The following is a 21,271-nucleotide window of genomic DNA, read 5'->3' on the forward strand; positions in this document are numbered from 1 at the left end:
GTGGCCCATCTGTGATCTGGGCGGGCCACCACGTCCTTCAGGTACTTGCCTGCTCCCAAATCGGGGGGAGGAGGAGGTGTGGCCAGCCTGGCTGAGAGGCAGCAAGGTGGGGGAGATGCCCAGAGCAGCTCCTGGCAGGGCTGAGGGTGGGCAACAGATCACTGCCACCCATGCATGGGATGCGACCAAGATGCCGTGGGATGCAGCTGGGGCTCAGTAGCCCCCGGGGGCTGGTAGAAATAGAGAGGTTGCTCGAATCCTCCCTGAGCACAAGAGGAGAGCTGCAGAGCCGTAAAAGCTAACGGCCCAGAGCTGATGATGCTGAAGGGCTCCTTAGCGTGTTTATTAAAGCAGCAACTGTCAGCCAGGCCAGTGGCTGCTTCTGTAGGTTGTGGAGCATCCCATTACCAGGGCTTTTTAAAGGTCTCTGGTCTTCCGAGCTCCCAGCACCCTGTGCTAGGCAGGACATAAATCCCCATCCCCTTGGCCATGCTTTGCTGCTCCTCCCTGGGAAAGAGGGTTTGGCTGGAGGGGACTCTTCCCCTGGGCTGTCACCAGCCCTCCTGCAGCCCTGTCCCCCATGCTGTGGGCAGCCCTGGATCTCTGGGGCAGGGTGTGAGCCCCAGGTTGCCCTCAAGGCTGACCTACATGTGTGGGGCACCATGCTGAGCCCCCTGTCCCTTCCCAGCTTGGACATGGGGGACCGAGCAGGAGCTTTTGTGTTCAGACAAAGAGCTCAGACAGCCGCCAGCTTCAAAGGGTCCAGGAGCTGGCAGGGAGAGCTTGGCAGTGCTCGTTGCCTGATTTCCAAGTGAAAGGGAATAAATAATGAGAGGAAATCCTCCTGTCTCACCTTCCCTCACAGCTCTTACCCACTGTCACCTCCGGGTGGCTGCCACTGGCTTCCACACCAGCCCCGTGGCTTGTCCCTGACATGTCCCCAGGAGCCTGGCACAGCTAGGGATGTGCTATGGGTCCCACAGCTAAGAGGGCCCAGATCTACTTCAGTTTTTTCTTGCATCTGCTTCCTGATGCTGTCCCAGAGGTGGTGGCCTGTCCCTTGTTGCTTGACAAATAAGAACTGGCAGGCTCTTTTGGAGAGCAGCGGACGCTGGCCCTGCACCCCCAGCTATCTACCCAGAGCTCCAGGGAGCCGCTTTGCCAGGGGATGCTGTGTGGGAGAGGAGCTGCATCTCTGCCCTTGTGGGTCCTGCACCCAGCGGGTCCAGCTGTGCCCTGCGGAGGTGGCTGCTCTGCAGGCTGGCCCGTGGGTGCGGGTGAAGTGTGCAAGGACAGGACAGAGAGGTGCTTGGGGGTGAAGGGTAAAGCAGAGACCAAGATGGGCTGTGCCAGCAGGTGCTCAGTTGCTCTGTAGTTCCCCTCTCTACCCCATCACCTTGCAGGACAGGTGATGGGCATAGAGCAAAAGCTGCGGGACCTGGTCCCTGTGCCACTCCTGAGGTGCCTTTCAGGGTCTGATGCTCTCGAGGTCTCTCTGTGAATGGAGGAGACGTAGGAGGGAGATGACACTAAGGGCCAGGGCTTGCCACATCTCCTTGGATTACTCTGATGGGCTGTGTACCACCCACGGTTCCCACAGCAGGGAAGGAAGCAAGATTGGGCTGGATAGCTATGGAAAAACAAGCATGAGAGCCCCGACCCCAGTGGCACAGCTTCGTGTCCAGGCCAGGGAGCGGAGAGTGCTCATCACAGAGAAGGCCATGCAGCAGGGCGTGGAGAAGACCTCTCCCCAGCCAACCCTAGGGCATGCCCAGCTCTGCGCCAGTCCTGTTCTCAGCTTCCTGACATCATGAGAGTGTCAAGTGGAGGGGCTGAGCGCCATCCACATGCCGTAGGTCCAGGAGGGGATGCCACGGGCCCTCCCAGGCTGTTTGTGCATGGTGAGTGGGGACTGCTGGGGTTTCCTCTGGGAGTGCCCAGCCCTGGCTGTCCGGGCAGCACCATCCTGCACCCTGCCACAGCCCAACACTGACATCTTGTGGTGCTGGGGGAAGGCCCCAGTGTGTCTGGTGGGAAGGGAAACCCTCTGAGATGCCTGCAGAAAGCTGTGTCTTCAGGGATGCCCAGGGACCACTGCTGGTGAGGCAGCAGAGGTAGGCTCAGAGATCCCAGCCGAGCCCTGGGGCTGGACCTACTGCTGCCCCCTTGACGGGTGTGTGTCCTCCCCCGGCAGTGTGCGGCTGTGACCTGGCCCAGTCGGGCTTCTTCTTTAAGAACCAGGAGTACATCTGCACCCATGACTACCAGCAACTCTATGGGACCCGCTGTGACAGCTGTGGGGACTTCATCACCGGAGAAGTCATCTCTGCCCTAGGGAGGACCTACCACCCCAAGTGTTTTGTCTGCAGCACCTGCAGGTGAGCTGAAGCAGCCACCAAGGGTGCATGGCCCCCCTGCAAGAAGCTCTGTACAGCCCTTGGCTGTGCACTGGGGAGAGGGCTGTTTGTTCCCTTGCTCAGCACCGCAGCCCCTTGTTCCCTGCTCAGCACCGCAGCAAGCACCTCCTCTGTGTTTTCTTAGCGGAGGCCCTTGGGATGCAACAGAATGGCTCCAACCCTTTCCTTTGCAGCCTGGAGACCTGCCTTAATGCCTGCCTTGGTCCTCCTGCCCCAGCACACACGCACACTTGCTGCCTGCCCTTGTAGCCCTTGCCTGGAACCCCTCTGCTCCTTGGCACCATGGGTCCTGCTGGCCCCTGGGGAAGGAGCGCGCAGGCAGTCCCAAGCACTGCATGGAGGGGGTTGAGCAGCTCACACCTCCCCACCTCTCCTTGGCCACAGGAAGCCGTTCCCCATCGGAGACAAGGTCACGTTCAGTGGGAAGGACTGCGTCTGCCAAAACTGCTCCCACTCTCTCATCAGCACCAAACCCATCAAGATCCATGGGCCCAGCCGTAAGTTGACTGCTCTTGCACTACGTGATGGCTGCAAGGAGGGGCCACGTACCCCTGGATGGTGGTTGGTGGGGTGATGGGATGGGCTTTAGGGCCAGCATGCAGCGCTGCATGGAGCTGCGGGCATTCGCAGAGGTTTTGGAGGAGGGAGAGTGTGGTCTGGCTCTAGCCAGGACTGCAGGTCACCCCTGGTTTCAGAAACTCCCTGGGCCTGTTTGTGACCTGGGCAGGTGCTGCCATGCTGGCGGGCACTGTCTGGGGCAGCAGCGAGGTTTTGGAGCTGGGTTTGATCTGAGGCAGTGCCCAGGTATTGCCTTGTGTCTGTGTCCGGGTGCCAGCCCCAGGACTGCTTGCCCAGTTTTCCCAGCATTGGCATTACTCACTGCCTGTATGAGCACTGAAAGGCTTCTTAGGCTTATCCCTTTGCACTGATGAACCCAAGCTAAAACTCAGCAAGAGCAACGGACAGGCTCTTCTGCATGGATTTGGCCTTGCTTTTGACTCCAGGTTGGTTGCTGGAATACCTTCTCTTCATGCCATGCTTTGTCCCCCCTCGCCCCCCCAGTTTTTCCTTGCTGCAGGCTCTCTGTCCCAGGCCGCTGCAGAGCGTCCTGTGGGTGCTGTGCTTGGGGGCTGGTAGAGTGTCCCTGCAGCGCAGAGCTGCTGCACACAGGGCTTGCTTCAGCCCATGTCTGGAGCGAGGGGACTGCAGCATGAACGTGTGATCCATGCTTCACTGTCTCCCATATGCCCCGTGTTTACTGCTGTCACGTCCCAGGGGCGCTGTCTCAGCGCAGCGCGTGGGCAGGTGGCAGAAGGCAGGGAGAGCTGGGAGCTGTGCCACACCGTGGTGCCCGAACCCTGCCACGTCAGCAGGCTGAGCTGCGGCGGGGCCAGGTGGGAGCCCTTGCTGTTGGAGCTCAGCAGCTCCTGGAGCATCAGTGCCTGGAGCAGAGTCGTGCAGCAAGGACCAGACCCAGGACCATGGTGTCACCTGTGGTCCTCGTCACCCTGGTGGCACTGGTGGTGGCTGTTCGGGTTGAGTTACAAGCTGGTGCTGATGGGTCCCTGGGAGCCATCCCGAGCTGCCTCCCCCCAGCTCTCACCATGACCTCAATGGGGTTAAGGGATGTGGCGGGGTTTGAATGAGCCCCAGCCAGAGGACAGCACCCCACTGTCTCCCATAGCAGAGCCAGGGCAGCGGGCAGGGGGAGGACAGCTGCATGCTCTGCCTCTCTCCTGCTGCTTTCTCCCTTCCCATCCCCTTCCTGCCAGCGCTCCTCCCCAGCCAGAGCAGGGTTACCTGAGGGCACCATGCTTTATTCATAGGCAGCTGCCAGATGTAGCCTGCTGCCTGCATGTGCCCCTTGTGACACAAGTGACCCTGGCAGGGCCACCCAGAAGGGGTGGCAGAGGAGGTGTGCCTGCTGGAGCCCATGCTGGTGCGCTCTGCAGGGAGGACATCCCTAGAGGAAGGATGCTGAGCCTCTCCCTGAAGCCCCAGCCCTGTGAGCAACTCAAAAACCAGCAGGACCTGTGTGACACAGGGAATGGATCCTGGCTGACGTGAGCTGGCCAGCCTGCTTTTTGCCAGGGGTCAAAAATCCTCCCCCCTTAGCATTGCCCAGCAGGCAGGGACTTGGTGCAGAGCTGCCTGGGGGTGGGCTGAGAGGGAAAGCCTGCCTGGTCAGGCTGCCTGTGCTGCAGCAGGGACGGGGTTAAGGAGAAACCCCATGTGGGCAAACCTGCTGCCCAGGGGGAGAAGAGGACACGGAGGAGTCAAGGTCAGGGGTCTGAGGCCCATGTGCTTCCTGCTCCCAGCCCTAACAGGAGCCAGGGGAGGTGGGGAAGGAAGGGAGTCTCGTAAATAGTGCAGCGGGGCCGGACGCGGCTGCCGGAGAGCACAGCCCTTCCTCTGCTGCGCTCACTGCGGACACTTCCCACCACTCCTGCCCGGAGGGGAGCCCCCGGGGACCTGCCGAGGCAGCGTGGCCCCAGCAGCCCGTGCAGGACCCTGGCTCAAGCGCATCGCCCAGCAGGGGGACCTGGCTCTGTGCTGCGGTGGGTGCTCGGCCAGGGTGGCTGGGTGCCAGCAGTGCCTCGGAGGTTCCAGCTCCAGCAGGAGGCTTTCCTCTTGGCTCCTTTGCTGGGAATGAGCATATTCCCATAAAGAAATCATCCCCAAGAAACTGGCCCTGGAGTGGGCTCAGGAGCAGGGTGTTTATAACAGCAGCATCCCCTAGAAAACGGGGTTCTCTGGGCTAGAGCTTTCCTCTGGGTGCAAGAAGTGTGCCTTGGGTTAAAAGACCAGGGTGCCTCAGCATAGGCCAGCAGATGTGGGTGTTCCTGCTGCACCACCGAGCCCCCCACCAGGGAGCTGCAATGGTCCCACACTCCCCTTCTGTCCCTCCAGACTGCGCCGGCTGCAAGGAAGAGATCAAGCAAGGCCAGTCCCTTCTGGCCCTGGAGAAGCAGTGGCATGTCAGCTGCTTCAAGTGCCAAACATGCGGGATCATCCTCACTGGCGAGTACATCAGCAAGTGAGTGCCACCATCCTGGTGGCAGGCTTGGCTGCCCTGGCCATTGTGGAGCTACACCCCCTGGGGCTGCAGCGAGGGGGTGCCCAGCACAGCTCACCTACCGCTCACCCCCTTCTCCCTCTCCCAAAGGGATGGCATCCCGTACTGCGAGTCTGACTACCATGCCCAGTTCGGCATCAAGTGTGAGACCTGCAACCGGTACATCAGCGGCAGGGTCCTGGAGGTGAGTCCTGGGGCCGTGGCCACCCTGCACTAGTCTGTAATAGGGACCACATGTGTCCTGCCCAGAGGTGCACACCTTAGCTCTTGGTGTGGGGGTTTCATCGTCCTACACACTTGTCATGGTTTCTTGGGGTCATGGCTTCTCCTGCAGTGGGTGTGTGGAGACAGTCTGACCACCTTCTCTGGAGGGTGGGGGCAGGAAGGAGCACCACCACGCTGCAGAACTTTAAAGAGATGGCTTGGGTACTGGACCTCGAGAAGCAGCCAGAGCACACAGTGGCCTGGGTCTGCTGGGACATGTCTGGAGTCCAGGATGTGGGGACACTAGCCTTAACCAACTGCTACCATGCCCAGCTCTGAAGTGTCCCCACCATGCTCACCCCAGCCTGCCTTCTGAGCATCCCTGTGCAGGCAGCCTGCCTGTTGCCTTGGAAACGCATCCAGCACGGCTGCCCGCTGCGGAGCCCATGTGAGGGGCTGCAGCACCCTGCCCATGGGCAGCCATCCCTATGGCACACCCCTTTGCAGGGCAACAACCAGAGCAGGGGGTCCCCCTCCCTGGGCCACATCCAGCGGCAGCTTTGTTCGTCACGTTGCTGGCCAGCAGGATCCGCTCTGGCAGAGCCTCCGAGGGGTGCAGGGATCCCACGGGGATCCCACAGCAAGGCGTGGGTGGGTGCAGGTGGCCTTGAAGCATGTTTTGGGTGACGGTGGAGCTGCACAGCCGGTGAGGGGAGTGGGGGTTGTTGTTGGGGAGGGACAGAGAAGTTTGTTAGGGCTGGTGCTTCTCTGTCGTCAGGTTGTCAGGTCCTGGCTTGGTCCCTGCTCCTGGAGGTGAGGTGTCCCGTCAGGCTTTCTGTTTCTACCCCAGTGTTTGCAGGGGCAGGGGGAAAGCCAGAAATTCTGATCTGAGGTTAAACTAAAGGCTCTGGAGGCGTAGAGAAATATGTTAGAATGAAGCCTGTTGTGATTTTTAGACCCCCTAGTGATACTGTGGAGTTGGGCTGTGGTGGCACTGGCTGAAAGCGTGCTCAGTTACTCCCGAGACCTTCCCTTCTGCATGGCTGAGCAGGAGAGAAGTGCTCCCAGGGCAGCATTGGCACCCACACCTCTGCCACCTGCAGACAGCAGCAATAGGAAGCTGTATCCCAAAATCGGAGGTTCTGTGGCTCCACAGTGAGCCAGACAGCAGGTGCTGTGGGCTGGAGTGGCGGTGGCTGTGTAGATCTCCAGCCTGCTGAGAGCTGTTCCAGGACATCTCCAGCCTGTTTCACTCACAGCCTACCAAGAAGTGGTCACCTGCTCTGGTCCTGCCAGTGGGGCTGGCCTAAGAGCATCCAGCCTGGCCAGGGAGCCTCTCGTGAAGCAAGAGCCCTCCAGCATCTTCCCCCCTCTTCAGGGAGCGGCCTTTGCCTGTGAAGGCTTTCTGCTGACTCTGGGCTTCAGCAGCAGTCCCAGCCCTGGCTTCTGTGAGCATGAGCTCAGCACTGCAGCGGCTGCCATGGGCTGGTGGATCATGGGGTCACTTGGTCAGCAAAAGTCTGAATAGAGCAGGGCAAAGCCAGAGGCTCCCCTGACATCAAATCCCTGCCACTGCTCCCCTGAGCAGTCTGGTCCCTGATAACCCCCTGCCAGGACAGAGCATCCTCAGCCATCCGGGCAGGGCAATCAGGCTGGGTGTTAGTGGGATGCTCGGTGTGTGAGGGTGGGTGAGAGGAGCCAGAGGGGACCTGGCTGGCGCCATCGGGCACTGCTGACTCTGAGCCATTTGTTGCACTGCTCTCGGGGTTTTCCTCGCTCAGTGCAACCACATCAGAGTCAGGACAAGTGTAGGACGTTCCTGCTGCTGCACATCTAAGGGGATGGACAGAGAGCAGCTCTGCAGGGCGTGACAGATGTGGGGGTACCAGCAGCCTGGCTGCAAGCTGGAGATGGTCTTGGGGCGGTGATGAGGGAACAAACCTCCCTGCTCTGCCTCACCTCCATCTGCCCTGGCTCTTCTTCTGGCAGTAGCTCTAGGTCTTTTCACCTCCTCCAGTGCCCTCCCTCCCCAGCTGTGCTCCCAACATAGGCTTTTCCTGGCTGGAGGGGCCAGCCAGCTCTGCCCACCCATACTGGGCCATGGGAAGAAGACGACTGAATCCCACGAGATGTTCTGGACTGTAATCATCTCACATTAGCATCTTGTGTGCCGCACCCGTGCCTGGACATGGGAGACCTCCTTGTGCAGTGGGACCCTATGGGCTGGAAGCCACATGCCTTGGAACTGGTGTCCCCACGGGCAGAGCCGAGGTGCCACCTCCTTGTAAGTGCTGTCACAGAGCCGAAAGGAGCATAGGGTTTGAGTGCTGGAGGGCTCTGGCAGGCAAGCACCATGAAACCTGCAGGCACCATGAAACCTGCAGGCACCCTTTCCCTCCCTGCGGCCGGGGCTGAGCCCGTGCTCCCCACCGTCCCTGGTTATGCACCTGCTGGCAGTATTGAAAGATCTGTAAAACCAGAGGCTTTAATTGTCTTCTCTGGCAAAGCGTGAAATGGAGAGGGTGCCTTTAAATAATTTTAGGCCTTAAGGAGCCTTCTCATGCTATCCCGGCAGCCTCCAGGCTTTCCCAGCTGCTCTGAGCTGTGCAGCCAGGCTTGGATGATTAATGAGCCTTTAAGGGACCCCAAGTGATAACGAGCAGGTCTCTTCCCTCGCAGCCTTTTATGAGCTGTAATATTAACCAATGTAAAAGGAACAAGGTTGGTGCCTGGTTTGGAGAGTTGTTCCTCGAGGAGGAGTGGAGGGTGTTGAGATGCTGGGTGGCTTTTGGAGATCTGCATTGAAATGAAAGTTGGGACTGGCTGGTACCACTGGGGGAGCTGCCAGCCTCCCCCTGCATCCACGCGCAGATCTGAAAAGCATCCCCTTTTGGCAGTCTGACCTGTGACAGCAGCCCATATAGTCTAGATAGGAAAATATGTATGTATACAGGGGTTTTTTTCCTTACTATCAGCACACCAAGCCTTTGGGGGTACTGTGAGGATCCAAGAGCACCAAACCCATCCAGATTCATAGGGGGACTGGGAAGGCAGCACATCAGTCACCAGGGCCCCGTGTTCCCTGCGTTAGCTGTCTCTGGCCAGCTGGAAATATAAGCGGTGGGAACTGCAGGCACGCTGTCCTGAAGTGTGTAGGAGCTGGGCTTTAGCTGAGTTATTTTTCATCTTTTTCCCTGTGTTTACAGCTGTCTCCTCCAATTGATGCAGCTCAGTGTGCTCGCCGTGGGTGCACAGCACTGGCTGGTGGGTGCTGGCATGGTGCTGCACTGGGCAGCTGCCCAGGCAGGGCTTTGTGTACAGGGGCTCAGGCAGAGCAGGAGGAACTGGACATCCTTGGGGAGCTTCTGCCTTGGTGGGGCGGTGGGTCACCTCCCTGGGGCAATGGGCATGAGACATGATGAGCCCGTTGGCACAATGTCAGCAACACTGGAGATTCTAGATGAGGTTTTTAGGAGTAAAACTGGTTTAGAATCTGTATAGCCTGGATGTGTTTGCTCAGGCTGGTGAAGCATTTAGTGCCAGCTCCTGCCATGGGGCACTGCAGCTGGGCCAGGGTGCAGGGCTGTCCCTTCCCTGGATTGGGGTGCACTGCAATGAAACGTAGAGGGGCCCAAACTCTCCCACTCACCTCCCCTGCCTGCCCTAAAACCTTCCACTCAGTTTTGGCATAAATTGGAGGGGAAAAGCCATTGGCTTCCACCTGCACCCCAAAGATACTGAATTCCAGGTTGATTTTTGTGTGCAATCAACGGGCAGATTCTCAGTTATCCTCGCAGCAAATTTTCCTGATGATCCTCCCTGTTTCAAACCAGTTCCAGCCCCCTCTATCATAACCCCCTTTTATCAGCGAGAGCCTCATCTTCCCTCTGCCGCCTTAAATTATCCTCCTTCTTCTCTTGGATTATTATGGGAGTAAAATGTCCTTTGGGATTGAGCTCTAACTGTGCAGCCCAGATTCCTCCTACCCTGAGCCAGCTCCTGCCTCCCAGCCCAGAAAACAAGCCTATAATTGAAATGCTAGCAGACACTTTGAGTGGAAACAAGCTACCAATTAAAGCTATTATCCCTGTCAAAGAGCAAAGGGAGCAGCCCAGCTCCCGCTCAGCTGGGGAACAGCGTGGCGCTAGTGCTGAAGTTTGGGCATGGCTTCACAGAAGGAGAAAAGTTTCTTGAGGGAGAGGCGCTGGCAATGGTAGCCAGGGAGGATATGACAGCAAGAGGAAGCCTGTGCTTAGTGAGATTTATCTTTGGGGCCCTTCTTCTCCCTTTACCGCTTCCCTGCTGACATCCTGGGCCAAATTTGCTCTTTCTCTTCAAAGCTGTAGAGGGAAGGAGCTAATATAAAGCATGGCTGCTTGGCTGAGTGTTACTGCAGAGGGTCTCGGTTATTTCCAGAGTGCAAAGATGATTTATTAGGGTGAGGTTTTTAGGGGTACCTCCTGGATCTGTTTTCTTGCGTGTTGGATGGTTCAAGGACAGCAGAAGGTTCCCAGTCAGACTCTTAGTCCAGCAGGTCAGAAGTGTTAGTGATGAAGTGGTCTCTGGTGTTTTCCATGTATTGCAGTGGGCTCCGAGGCCACCCTGGGCAGTTTGTCCCATTCACCTTGTCACTGTCTACAGCAGCAAGTGGTGCCAGGGCCACCTGTCCTCAGGGACGTGAGCAGGTCACTATGTCCTGCCTTGCTCAGGGCCCCCTTTTCTCTGCTCACCCTTGCAGGCAGGAGGGAAGCACTACCACCCCACCTGTGCCAGATGTGTCCGCTGCCACCAGATGTTCACAGAAGGAGAGGAGATGTACCTCACAGGTAGGCATCCCGTTGCAGCAAGGAGGGACTGCCCTGCCCCGTGTCAGGGCACGGACCGGCGGGGCCTTGCAGAGGTGTGCTGGCTGCGGGGCGTGTGGAGTTTGGCTCCTTACAGTGATCGTTGCTGAAAGGGTCCCTCTGTGCAGCAGTGCCAGAGGAGACCCCCTTGTCTGCTGCTCCCCAGCCCCTGCGCTCTTCCTGGGCTGTGCAGTGATAGTTTCTCTGCCTGAAAGCTTCCCTGCCGCTGAGCTGGAGGAAACTTTGTTCCTTGTCAGCAGCTTTTTGCTCCCTGCAAGTCTCCCTGCACAGGAGAGAGGGAGCATGGGCGGGCATGCCTGGATGTGTCCCTGGCCTGTGCCCGGCTAGTAGAGGCTGGGATGGGAACAGGGTGCCTGGCTCCCCACGCTCCCCAGCCCCAGGGGACCTCTTCCCCACTGTCCCCAACTCCCCACATCCATTTTTTCCTTACTATCAGCACACCAAGCCTTTGGGGGTACTGTGAGGATCCAAGAGCACCAAACCCATCCAGATTCAGAGGGGGACTGGGAAGGCAGCACATCAGTCACCAGGGCCCCATGTTCCCTGCGTTAGCTGTCTCTGGCCAGCTGGAAATATAAGCGGTGGGAACTGCAGGCACGCTGTCCTGAAGTGTGTAGGAGCTGGGCTTTAGCTGAGTTATTTTTCATCTTTTTCCCTGTGTTTACAGCTGTCTCCTCCAATTGATGCAGCTCAGTGTGCTCGCCGTGGGTGCACAGCACTGGCTGGTGGGTGCCTGCTGCAGTGGGTGCTGGCGTGGTGCTGCACTGGGCAGCTGCCCAGGCAGGGCTTTGTGTACAGGGGCTCACTGCAAGCAGCACCAGAGGGGTTAGGCTTTCACTTGGCACATCCGGACAGTTTGGGTTTGGTTTCGGCAGGAGCTCCTCCTGCCTGGAGCTGCCTTAGGGGCTATTTCCAGCACAGAGGGAGGGTTTGTTTTGTCAGTAACCTGTGCTTACCCGCCACCCTGAGTCACTAATGATCCCATGGGTGGCAAAGGGGGAATTGTGCACTGAGAGTGAGTGAGAGTGGGGGTCCCAGCAAGGCCCTGTCATGGGCAGGATGATGGCTGTGCTCAGCATCCATCCTGTGGCACACCTGGGCAAAGCTCGGTGGCTTTGCTGGTTCCTTACAGTGGAGCCTGGAGGGTGTGGAGGGCTGTGGATGCCCTGGGCTCGGTGTTACCCCAGTTTAACCAGCAGGAGCTGCCTGGCTGAGCACTGGCTGGGCTGCACCGAAAACACACCTGGGTTTGCTGTCACAGTTTAGTAGTGTTGGCCACTACACCTCAGTGCTTGGGAGCCATTTCATTTCTCAGTACGGACACCCAGTCCCCGCTGCCCTGCCTTCCCAATGGCTACCTGCTTGTGGCCGTGCTATAGCAGAGAAGGCACCTGGGAAAGCTGGTGGGATGCAGCAGGTGAGCCCCTCATCCTTGGGGCTCACCGCCTCCATGCTGCTCTGCTCCTCCTGGAAAGACCCCAGTTCCTACCTCCTGCCTCTGCAGGGCCCCCCAGGAGCTGCCCCCCCCCCAGCACACAGGCACTGCGCTCCTGTAACACTGGTTGCTCAGTGCAGCTGCTGCTGGGCAGAGCGCTGCCGCATCCCCCCCAGGGGACCGCGGGCTCAAGGTCAGTGCTGGAGGCAGCAGGGATGGGACAGGACTCCCCATGGCAGGTGGAGCTGGACAATCCCTAGCAGCAGGTGTGAGCTGCGTGCAGAGCTGAAACACTTTCCCTTTGCTGCGTTGCAGGCTCCGAAGTGTGGCACCCTATCTGCAAGCAGGCAGCCAGGGCAGAGAAGAAACTAAAGGTAGGCAGCATCTCTCAGAGGTGGCACGTCCCAGGTGATGTTGCTCCTGAGTCCCTGCTGGAAGTGAACTGTTGTGGCAGTGTCCAAGCCCAGGGTGGCTTCCCGAGGCTGGCACAAACTCTGTCCCCACTGCCCGGAGGCTGGTGGGTGGCCATGGCCAAGGCTGTTAGGGGGGACCTACCTCCTGGCTGACACCAGCCCATGCCACAGCCAGGGAGGGGGCACAGCAGTCCCCCCACCAGCCCCCCACGCCCCTTGAGCTGTGCGCTTCCTTTCTGCTCCCAGCTGGCCATGGGGACAGCTGCCAGCTGGTCTGGCCAGGCCACTCACCCGACTCCAGATCTGGCCCCAAGAGAGGCCAGGGCGCAAAGCTGGATGGCAGGACAGCCTGCAACAGCCATGGGCACTGGCAGCAGGTGGATGAAAGGGCGGAGAACCTGGGCCTTGGGTGAAATTCAGCCCCAAAACCAACAATGTGCTGCACCCAGCACTGTGCCTGCTCAGGGGTCCCTCCTCACCGTGCTCTCACGTGTCCTCCACCTTTCTGCCTCCACAGCACAGGAGGACGTCAGAAACCTCCATCTCGCCCCCCGGTTCCAGCATCGGCTCCCCAAACCGTGTCATCTGCGTAAGTACAGCTCTGCAGGATGGATGCTCTGGCCCCAGGGAAAGGTGTGGCAGTTCCTGGTGCTGCTCTGCAGTGTGAAGCGTCCCCCAGGGACAAGCCCAGCATTTGAGGACAGCACAGACAAACTGTGCTCCCTTGCCCAGGAGTGCTCGGAGGAGCACGGTCCCACCCTCCCAGCTCCTCTGCCCCTTCCCACTGCTGCCTCTTGGGCATCTCCTCTTACTTCTTCCTGCTGCTGGGGTGGCAATGGGCTCTGTCTGCTCTGAGCTGACTCCACACTGTACGCTCCAGCCTCCCCTTCCTTTTCTCCTCCTCTTCCTTTCTGTCTCTCTGTCTCTGTCTCTCCCTCTCCCTAGGCTAAAGTGGATAATGAGATCCTTAATTACAAAGACCTGGCAGCTCTTCCCAAGATTAAAGCCATCTATGAAGTGCAGCGTCCTGACCTCATTTCCTACGAGCCCTATCACAGATACACGTCGGATGAGACACTGGAGAGATATAGCTATGGGGAGGTACTGAGTCTCAATACGCCCGATGCCGGGCTGCGCAGGGAGCCAAGCCCCGGGTTGGGGCAACAAGGAAAGTTGCATGTGGGTTTGCTCACTCCAGTGGGAATACTACAGGGAGGCAGGAGTGGGAGTAAGACCTCTCCTGGAGGCTCCCCGTCCCTGGGAAGAAGGCCTGGGCTGGAAGGGAAAACTTGATGCTGCTGCTGGAGAGTAAGAAAGAAACCAGTGACCTTATCAGCTGATGGCAGCGCCCTGTGCTGCAGACCTGACGTGCAGGGACAGGCAGTGCTGTGCAGGAGGAGATGTCACCCTCAGGAGTGATGTGGTAGGGAGCTCGCCCATCGTAGCATGCAGCAGGAGAGGAGGAGAGCACTCAACACACATGTATCCATCTGGGGTGGAGGGACAGCCAGCCAGCAGGCTCAGCCCAAAGCCTGGCCCCTGGCAGGCAATCCTCCTGGCCACCCAGCCCCAGCATGGCATCTCCGGAGCATGGCAAGGCTGCCCCTGTTGGGTGCTGTCCCCGAAGCCAGGGGAAGGGGGCTCGGTCAGTGCATTTTTGCAAACGTGATAAGATGATGCCCAAGCAGCACGTGGCACAGGACTGCCCTGCCCTGCTCCCCCAGGCAGGCTGGAACTGCTGAATGATTTCACTAATTTCGTGGAAGAGGAACAAGCAGCTCACACAGAGATGGGAGACTTGGAAGAGGACTTTGCAATGGCCAGCAGCAGCATCTCTTAAGTCTCCAGTCCCAAGGCTTGTCCCAAGTCTGGTTTCCTCCAGCCCACGCGGTGATGGTGCAGTTGGCACTGCCATGGCCTGCTGTGTAGTACTATGGGGCCAGCAGCCACCTTGTCCCGCTTGCAGCTGCTCCAGCAAGGTCTCCAAGAAGGGGTCCAGGCTACTGATAGAGGAAAGGCCATCCTCACGCCAGCTCCCCTCCTGGCCAGGGGCTCCCCGCCCAGCATCCTGCCACAGTTTGGCTCTGGCTGTACCAGCAGCCACCTTTGCAGCCTGGCAGCTGTGATTAGGCTGTAACATGGGAAAAACGAGCCACTGAGGGACACCAGTCTGTCACTGCTCCCCTTAACTGTGTACTGTCTCTCTTTCTCCCCCTTTTGCCTCCTGCTGCCTCCAGTCCCTGGGGACCCTCTCCCCGTACTCACAGGTAATGCCCTCGGCAGGCACTGGGGGGTCTGTCACCCGCTGCTGCTCAGCATCCCTCTGCCCAGGGATGCTGGGGCTCTGCTGAATGTCCCCCCACCTAGGTGCTGCCCTGAGGTGTGGGGAGACAGGGGGACCCTGTCCAGGAGGGTCCTGTGCTTTGGGCCCCAGGGAGAGCTGCATGCAAGCCTTCCCTGGCAGAGAGGACCCAGGGTGCAGCTTTTTCCTTGTGGAAGGGGACACCAGCAATTGGGAACAAGCACAGGGAAAGGGGACAATCTTCAGGCAAGGGGTTGAAAGCCTCTGGCTGGACTTTGTCACCTGGTCCCAAACCCTGGGCTTTGTTGCCTGCACTTTGGCAGCAGGGAGGCAGAGCAGCCTGGGGACGCGCTCCAGCTGTGGAGGACACACATGATGCCCAGCATGTCACACCGCAGAGCATGCACCCTCCTGAGCTGTCACAAGCATGGGGACCCCCATCCGTGGGACACCTCCCTCAGGGCTGCCAAAACACTGACTTACCTCATCCCTCATCTCGCCAGCTCTAACCCCACTTCTCTCCATGCTTTTCCCTGTCCCCAGGACATCTACGAGAGCTTTGACATGCGGCAGAGGCGAGCCTCCAGCCCTGGCTACATCGACTCCCCCACCTACAGCCGCCAGGGCATGTCCCCCACCATCCCGAGGTCCCCCCATCATTTCTACCGCTCAGGTGAGGACGTCAGCTGCAAACCCAGGCTGGGCTAAGCTCAGACCCCCAAGTGGAGCCGGGATCACCAAACTGTCCCCTGCTTCTCCAAGGGGACCTCAGTGGTCCCACCTCTGGCAAGCAGGCAGGAGGCCTGAAGGCATCCATGGAGAGCTGACAGCAACAGGAGCTGTGGGGCACTGAGCAATCCTGCTGTGTGCACCCTCTGGTTCCCCTGACTCTTCATCTTACAAGTAGCAAGGAGAGGCTGAGGGGGCTGTGCCCTGGCTCAGACCTGAGCTGAGCCTCATAGAGGATGGGGTGGGGAGGGAGGGGACCCCCAGGTCCAGTGGAAACCCCTCGGCTGGCTTGGTGGCTCTGGGAGAGGCATGCACAAGAGCGCTTGTGCCCAGCCAGTGCTGTAAGGCGGGTTCTTACACACACACGTGCACACCCTGGAGCATGTCAGGGGGAAGCAGAGTGTGTCTGTGCCGTATCTCCTGTCCTTTGGAGATGGGGAGGAACAACTGGGAAAATCCAAGGTCAGTAAGTCCGGAGGTCCCGCATTCCCCAAGTTACCCCCACGCTGCACCGCCAAGGGCCCATCACCGTTTGCCTCTGCAGCATGCTCGGCTTCCCTCTCGCCAGCAGTGGGGCGGCGGGCTGCTCTGTAATAGCACCTGCACATGGGGTTTCCTCTGCATCCCACCTTCTTCCAGAGATGCGGGAAATCTCACCCTGCTCCATCACGCCCCATCCTGGACCACGGCCCGGCACACATCCTTGTCACCCCCACCACATGGGTTGCCCCCGGCTCTTCTAACACTGCTGCGTTTAACACCCATTTTCTTCTGCCTCTTGTTCTCTCCCTTGGTCACTTATGGCTGCTTCTGCTCGGCACCGCGTAGGCACGGAGAGCGGGCGCAGCTCCCCGTACTATAGCCAGTTAGATGTGAGGTCCTCCACTCCAACCTCATACCAAGCACCCAAGCATTTCCACATCCCAGGTAGGCTCTGGAGCACACCGGTCCCTGGGGAAGCGCCGTGTCTGTGGCATGCCCGCATGTGCCGTCCCCGCTGTGTCGCATGCGTAGCTCCACCGCCTGCCTAGAGCCAGCTGGCAGCAGGATCTACCCCTGGTAGAGGCCATCCATAAACAGGACCTGCAGCTTGAACCCTCCTCCCTCCCCATCACCACCCAGACGTCCCAGAGCTGCCCAGAGTCTGCTTGATCCTTGCAACGTCCCTCTTGTCCCTCCTCTTCCCTGACCTTCCTCCACCCTCACACAAAGATGAATCCCCTGCGGAGAGCCTGCCCCCTCTCCCCTGCCTCCTCCCCAAGGTCACGAGCCAAAGCGTGTCTGCTGGAGGCCTTTCTGCACACCCATCCACTACAGATGACTATTTTATACTCCCCCTAGGGCCCGCTGCTCCCTCCCCCCAGAGTCTTCTGGGCTTGCCAGATGCCTGCTCCCCTTCTGCAGGGATTGCAGGGGGCCACCAGGTAAGGGCCACCACCCGCTCCCGGCCACGCAGAGCCCACGGGGACGGGGACGGAGTGGGCAGAAAGGGAGAGTGGGGAGGGAAGCAGGCAGAGCTGCCCATCCATCCTTCAGTACGCACAGGGGGGCCAGAGCCCCGGACCGCCATGCTCAGCTATAGGCATCTCCCGCTGCCCTCGTCCTCCTCCACAGTGTATAGCTGATGCCCTGGGACAGCACCGTGAGGACACCCAGAGGCTCTCCACCATGGTCCCCTGCTCCCACCCCATCCTAGCCAGGGTTCGGCCCTGCTGCCTGCCCTGCCCTGCCCTGCCCTCCCGCTGACGGTCGGTGGTTTATGGATGGCCCCCTCCCTGCTCCGCCAGCTCTGCTGCCTGGCCCCTGCACAGGGGCTGTAGCTCGGCACCAGGCTCCAGTTCGCTTCCCCTCCCAGCTTGCTCTTTTCTCTCTCTGCTGCAGAAAGAGGCTTTGGCTGATGTTGTTTCGCCCCAGGTAGCTCGCAGGTGGTTCTTCCAGGTGCTGGCAACCCCGAGAAACCGTGCCAGCATGAGCCGTGGGTGCATTGCTGCTGGCTGGCAGGGGTGGCCGGTGGTCCCTGGCTGTGCCAGTCCCTCCCGGGGCTGGCAGCACCCACCGCCCCACGGTGCATGCTGAGCTGGGGCTCTCACTGCATGTTCTCTGTGTGCACCCCTGCCCCAGGGCAGCCCTGGGACCGTGATCCTGCTGCCCTCCGGGAGCCTGCCTGGCCCTGGCCCGGTGCTGCGCTCCCGTGGAACGCGTGGACCCAGAGGCGGTTGTGTGATGGAAACATGGCAAGGGGGTAGTGTCTCCTGCAGGACCTCTGTCCTGTCCACTCAGCATGCCCACGCTGGCCTCCCCTTCCTCCCTTCTTTCCTTCTTTCCTCCCTTTATTTCTTTCTTCTTCCACCAGCTGCTGGCGAGAGTAACATCTACCGGAAACCCCCCATCTATAAGCGACACGGTATGATGTGCTGGCTGCAGTGGGGCTCTGCCCCGTGGGGGAGGTGGGGCGGGGTACCAGCGTGGGGCTTGCTCTGGCTGAATGGTGTTTAGGGGCAGGGTGGGAGATGGGAGCCAGCATCAAGGCAAGATGTTGGGGTGCTGGGCTTTGCTGGGCTGATGCTCCTGCTTCCCTTCCAGGCAGTGGAGTGCAGGGTTCAGTGCAAGAAAAAGGAAGCTTTGGACCACACCTGTGTTGCAAGGGATGGAGGCAAAGGCTGTCAGTGGTGCTGGCACCAGGGACAGCTGTGGGAGGGGGAGCGAGGCCATGGAGGGATGCCAGAGGAGACAAGGGTGGCTGTTGCTTGCTGATGCCAGGAGCCAGAGCAGCCTCGAGAAAGGGATGAAGGTGGTCATTTGCAGTTTCATGTGGAGCCTTGGAGAAGAATCACAACCCATCTTGGATGGATGCTCTGGGGTGAAACAGGCCTGGGGGTGTTGAGGGATGGGGAAAAGGGGAGGGCAGTTGGTATCTCTCAGCGGGGCTGGCTTGCACTATCCCTGCTTGCTTCTGTGCGTAGAGGGATAGCAGCTCCCCTCAAGCAGTAACTGTGTCTCCTCTCTCTCCCTGGGCTCTTCCTTCCCACCTGCCTGACTCCTACTGCCCTGCTGCTGGCTGCACCCGCTGCTGTAAGTACCTGCCATGTGCAGGGTCCCCTGTGCCCGCTTGAGGTGGTGGGATGGCTCTGCCACACAGCCTGTCCTGAGTGTTCTTTCCCCTGCAAATCTTCTGGCATCTGGGAGAAAGGAGCAGAGCTCACTCGCATTTCTTACACGTGCCACCAAGGCACAAAGCTCTGAGCAGAGCTCTGTGTGGCCCTGCCATGGGGACTGAGCCCCAGCCAGAGCTGGAGCTGCTGGGATCACCCCTCTGCTCCCCGCGGCTGCACAGCCCACTGCCGCCTTCCCCTGGCAGTGACCCACCAAGAGCCCTTTCCCTGCTGGGACTGAGCCTCCGTCCCCTCCTGCCTGTGCAGTTATAGCCCTCTGGGAGATGGGACAGCCTGGGGCACAGGGGCATGGTGAGGTTGGTGGCATTGGTGGTATTGGGGTGAGCACTGTGCAGGAGCCAGAGCTTGCAGTGGTGCCGAGTTGTTCAGGTCCTTTCACAGCCACATCAGTGACAGCCCCTCTGCTTGTCACCATCCCTACTGTCTGCCTCTGCACACTTGTCTCCAGGAGGTGTCAGCATTTTGAAAAGGGATTATTCCCAGCTCTGCTCCATGCTGTCCCGAACGTAAACTGCTGGAGGCCACTGGGGAGAGAGGAGGGAAGAGGTTTTGCCTTCATCCTGGGCTGGATCTTTGCAAGTCCTGCTGACAGGACTCAGGGTTGTTGTAACAGCTCTGCCTGCTCCTTTTGCAGACAACCCCCCTGCAGCCACGAAAAGCAAAACCAGCGAAGACATCGCACAGTCATCCAAGTACAGCCCTGCCTATTCCCCAGACTTGTACTACCACTCCGAGTCAGAGTACTGGTCCTTCCAAGGCTCCCCCAAAGGTAACAGCTCCCCATAGGGCTGGGGGAAAGGGAAACCCATTCCTGCCCCCAAACCCAGTCGTTCCCTGGGAGGGAACCGTGCCCTGAGTTGGGTCTGCACCTGAAGGTGGAGTTGGGCCAAGATACCTGCCAAAGTGACACCAAAATCCTAGCAGCCCTTGGGACTCAGCTGTCCCCATGCAGCTGGGGACTGTCTCCTCCCCACCTGCCTCCACCTTTGTCCCCATCTGACCCCCCACATGTCTCCTTGCAGCCCCCCGCGCCCGGAGGTTCTCATCAGGAGGCGAAGAGGATGGGTATGACCGGAGCATGCACAAGGTGAGTGATCTCCCTGCCCGCAGCCTTACGTGGGAGAGCCAGCAGCAAGCTGCCCCCGCCGGCGGTTGGCTTTGGGGAGGAGACCCAGCCAGCTCTGGCACCCAAGAAGGGGCCACCACCATCCCTGCTGCCCTCTGTCATCTCTCCCCCCTTGGCCACCCCCAACGTGAGGTCTGAAGGAGGGGGAGTGCACCCCCTTGCTGAGTCATCCCACCCCAGCAGCTTGTCCCCAGGGATGGGGGAGCAAATGGGAGATGCTGAGCCCATGCTGGGAGGTGCCATGCCCTGCTACCGTGTGCCAGCTGTCATGGAGGGCCAGACAGGGGAAGGAGGGGTGCGACGCAGCTTTTTCCCCCTGCCCAGATCCAGAGTGGCATCGGCCGGCTGATCCTGAGGGAGGAGATGAAGGCTCGGTCAAGCTCCTACGCAGACCCCTGGACACCCCCTCGCAGCTCAGCCAGCAGCAGAGAAGCCCTGCACACGGCTGGCTATGAGGGCTCCCTCAACGGCTGTAAGGATGACCCTGTCCGTCTGTCTGTCCTAGCTGGCATGGCTCTAGCCCCTGCAGGAAGTTTGCTGGGGTGGAGAAGGAACAACAGGGCACTGGGAAGGGGTGTGGGAGAAGTGCTGGGCACCAGAGTTGGACCTCAGAGGCTCTTTTCCTCTCTGGAGGGCTCCATCCATCCTCTGTGCCCTGGTTAGGTTTGGGCATCGCCCGGCGGGTGTTTGCAGCCTGTCCGGGCAGCCTGGTGAAGCGCCTCAAGGCGAGGTTGAAGGGTCCCTTGGGAATCTCACAGCACAGCCACACTAGGTTTGCTCTGACCTTTCTTGGGCTCATGCATGTGTACCTCCTCATTAATGGCACATCTGGGACCTCCTGGCCCCCCAGACCTGCTGACTGACCCCAGGGTTGCCTTCCTCGCTTGAGCTGCTCTTGCTGCACAGCACCCAGGGCACCCAGCCCCTCTCCCTCAGGGCTGCAGGGTGGGCTGGGCATAGTGGGGAATCTGGCAGAACAGATGCCCCTGCCCGCTCCATGCTCTCCTTCCTCATGGCACATCTGCCCTCGTGGAGCTGCTGAGGCTGTTTGGAGATGCTCAGGGGGCCCCTCAGCCCCTTTGGGCTCCCAGGAGGACCCATGGACTGGCAGGCAGGCAGCTCTGCATGGCACGGGGCACTTGGTCCTCCCTGACACCCAGCTCTGCTCTCCTTGCAGCTCCTCGGACGCACTACCTGGCTGACAGCGGTGAGTGTGTGAGCCTGCAGCCCTCCACGGCTGGTCCCCCATGGCTGTGGGGTCCAAGAACCTGAGCTGGAGGAGATGCTGGGACCAGGAAGGGAAAAAAGGGAGAGAAAAAGGAGCTGAAAGGATGGGACAGGGTAGAGCTGAACCAGGGCAGAGCTGGTGGCAGTGCCAGGAAAGGGCAAGACGGAGAAACTGAAAGAGGAGACTGTTGCACTGAAGGGTGAGGTGGGATGGCTGCCGTGGGAAAGGGATTTTGGGAAGAGGAATATCAGCATGGGAGGAAGCCAGGCTGGAAATGAGTTGGAGCTGGAAGGAGACAGAGCT

The 21,271-nt window shown here is 59.7% G+C and overlaps 1 protein-coding gene across 13 annotated transcripts in view; it reads left to right on the top strand.

Moving 5' to 3' along the window:
- Nucleotides 1–21,271, top strand: part of ABLIM3 (actin binding LIM protein family member 3) — a 55,954-nt gene that overhangs the window by 32,416 nt on the left and 2,267 nt on the right. For 2 of the 13 annotated variants that reach the window (XM_040604643.1, XM_040604644.1), the window contains exons 3-18: nucleotides 2,195–2,378; nucleotides 2,802–2,914; nucleotides 5,328–5,454; nucleotides 5,584–5,677; nucleotides 10,436–10,523; nucleotides 12,313–12,371; nucleotides 12,928–12,999; nucleotides 13,356–13,511; nucleotides 14,648–14,677; nucleotides 15,256–15,385; nucleotides 16,270–16,368; nucleotides 17,795–17,845; nucleotides 19,249–19,383; nucleotides 19,637–19,701; nucleotides 20,065–20,212; nucleotides 20,918–20,947. In XM_040604643.1, coding sequence (XP_040460577.1) covers nucleotides 2,195–2,378; nucleotides 2,802–2,914; nucleotides 5,328–5,454; nucleotides 5,584–5,677; nucleotides 10,436–10,523; nucleotides 12,313–12,371; nucleotides 12,928–12,999; nucleotides 13,356–13,511; nucleotides 14,648–14,677; nucleotides 15,256–15,385; nucleotides 16,270–16,368; nucleotides 17,795–17,845; nucleotides 19,249–19,383; nucleotides 19,637–19,701; nucleotides 20,065–20,212; nucleotides 20,918–20,947 — 1,581 coding nt within the window. Of the gene's footprint in view, nucleotides 1–2,194; nucleotides 2,379–2,801; nucleotides 2,915–5,327; nucleotides 5,455–5,583; nucleotides 5,678–10,435; nucleotides 10,524–12,312; nucleotides 12,372–12,927; nucleotides 13,000–13,355; nucleotides 13,512–14,647; nucleotides 14,678–15,255; nucleotides 15,386–16,269; nucleotides 16,369–16,782; nucleotides 16,866–17,794; nucleotides 17,846–19,248; nucleotides 19,384–19,636; nucleotides 19,702–20,064; nucleotides 20,213–20,917; nucleotides 20,948–21,271 lie in introns of those variants that run through there. The other 11 variants (XM_040604645.1, XM_040604655.1, XM_040604656.1 and 8 more) reach the window with 11 other exon arrangements.

This window comes from Falco naumanni, chromosome 8 (genome assembly GCF_017639655.2).
Source record: "Falco naumanni isolate bFalNau1 chromosome 8, bFalNau1.pat, whole genome shotgun sequence".
Taxonomy (NCBI): domain Eukaryota; kingdom Metazoa; phylum Chordata; class Aves; order Falconiformes; family Falconidae; genus Falco; species Falco naumanni.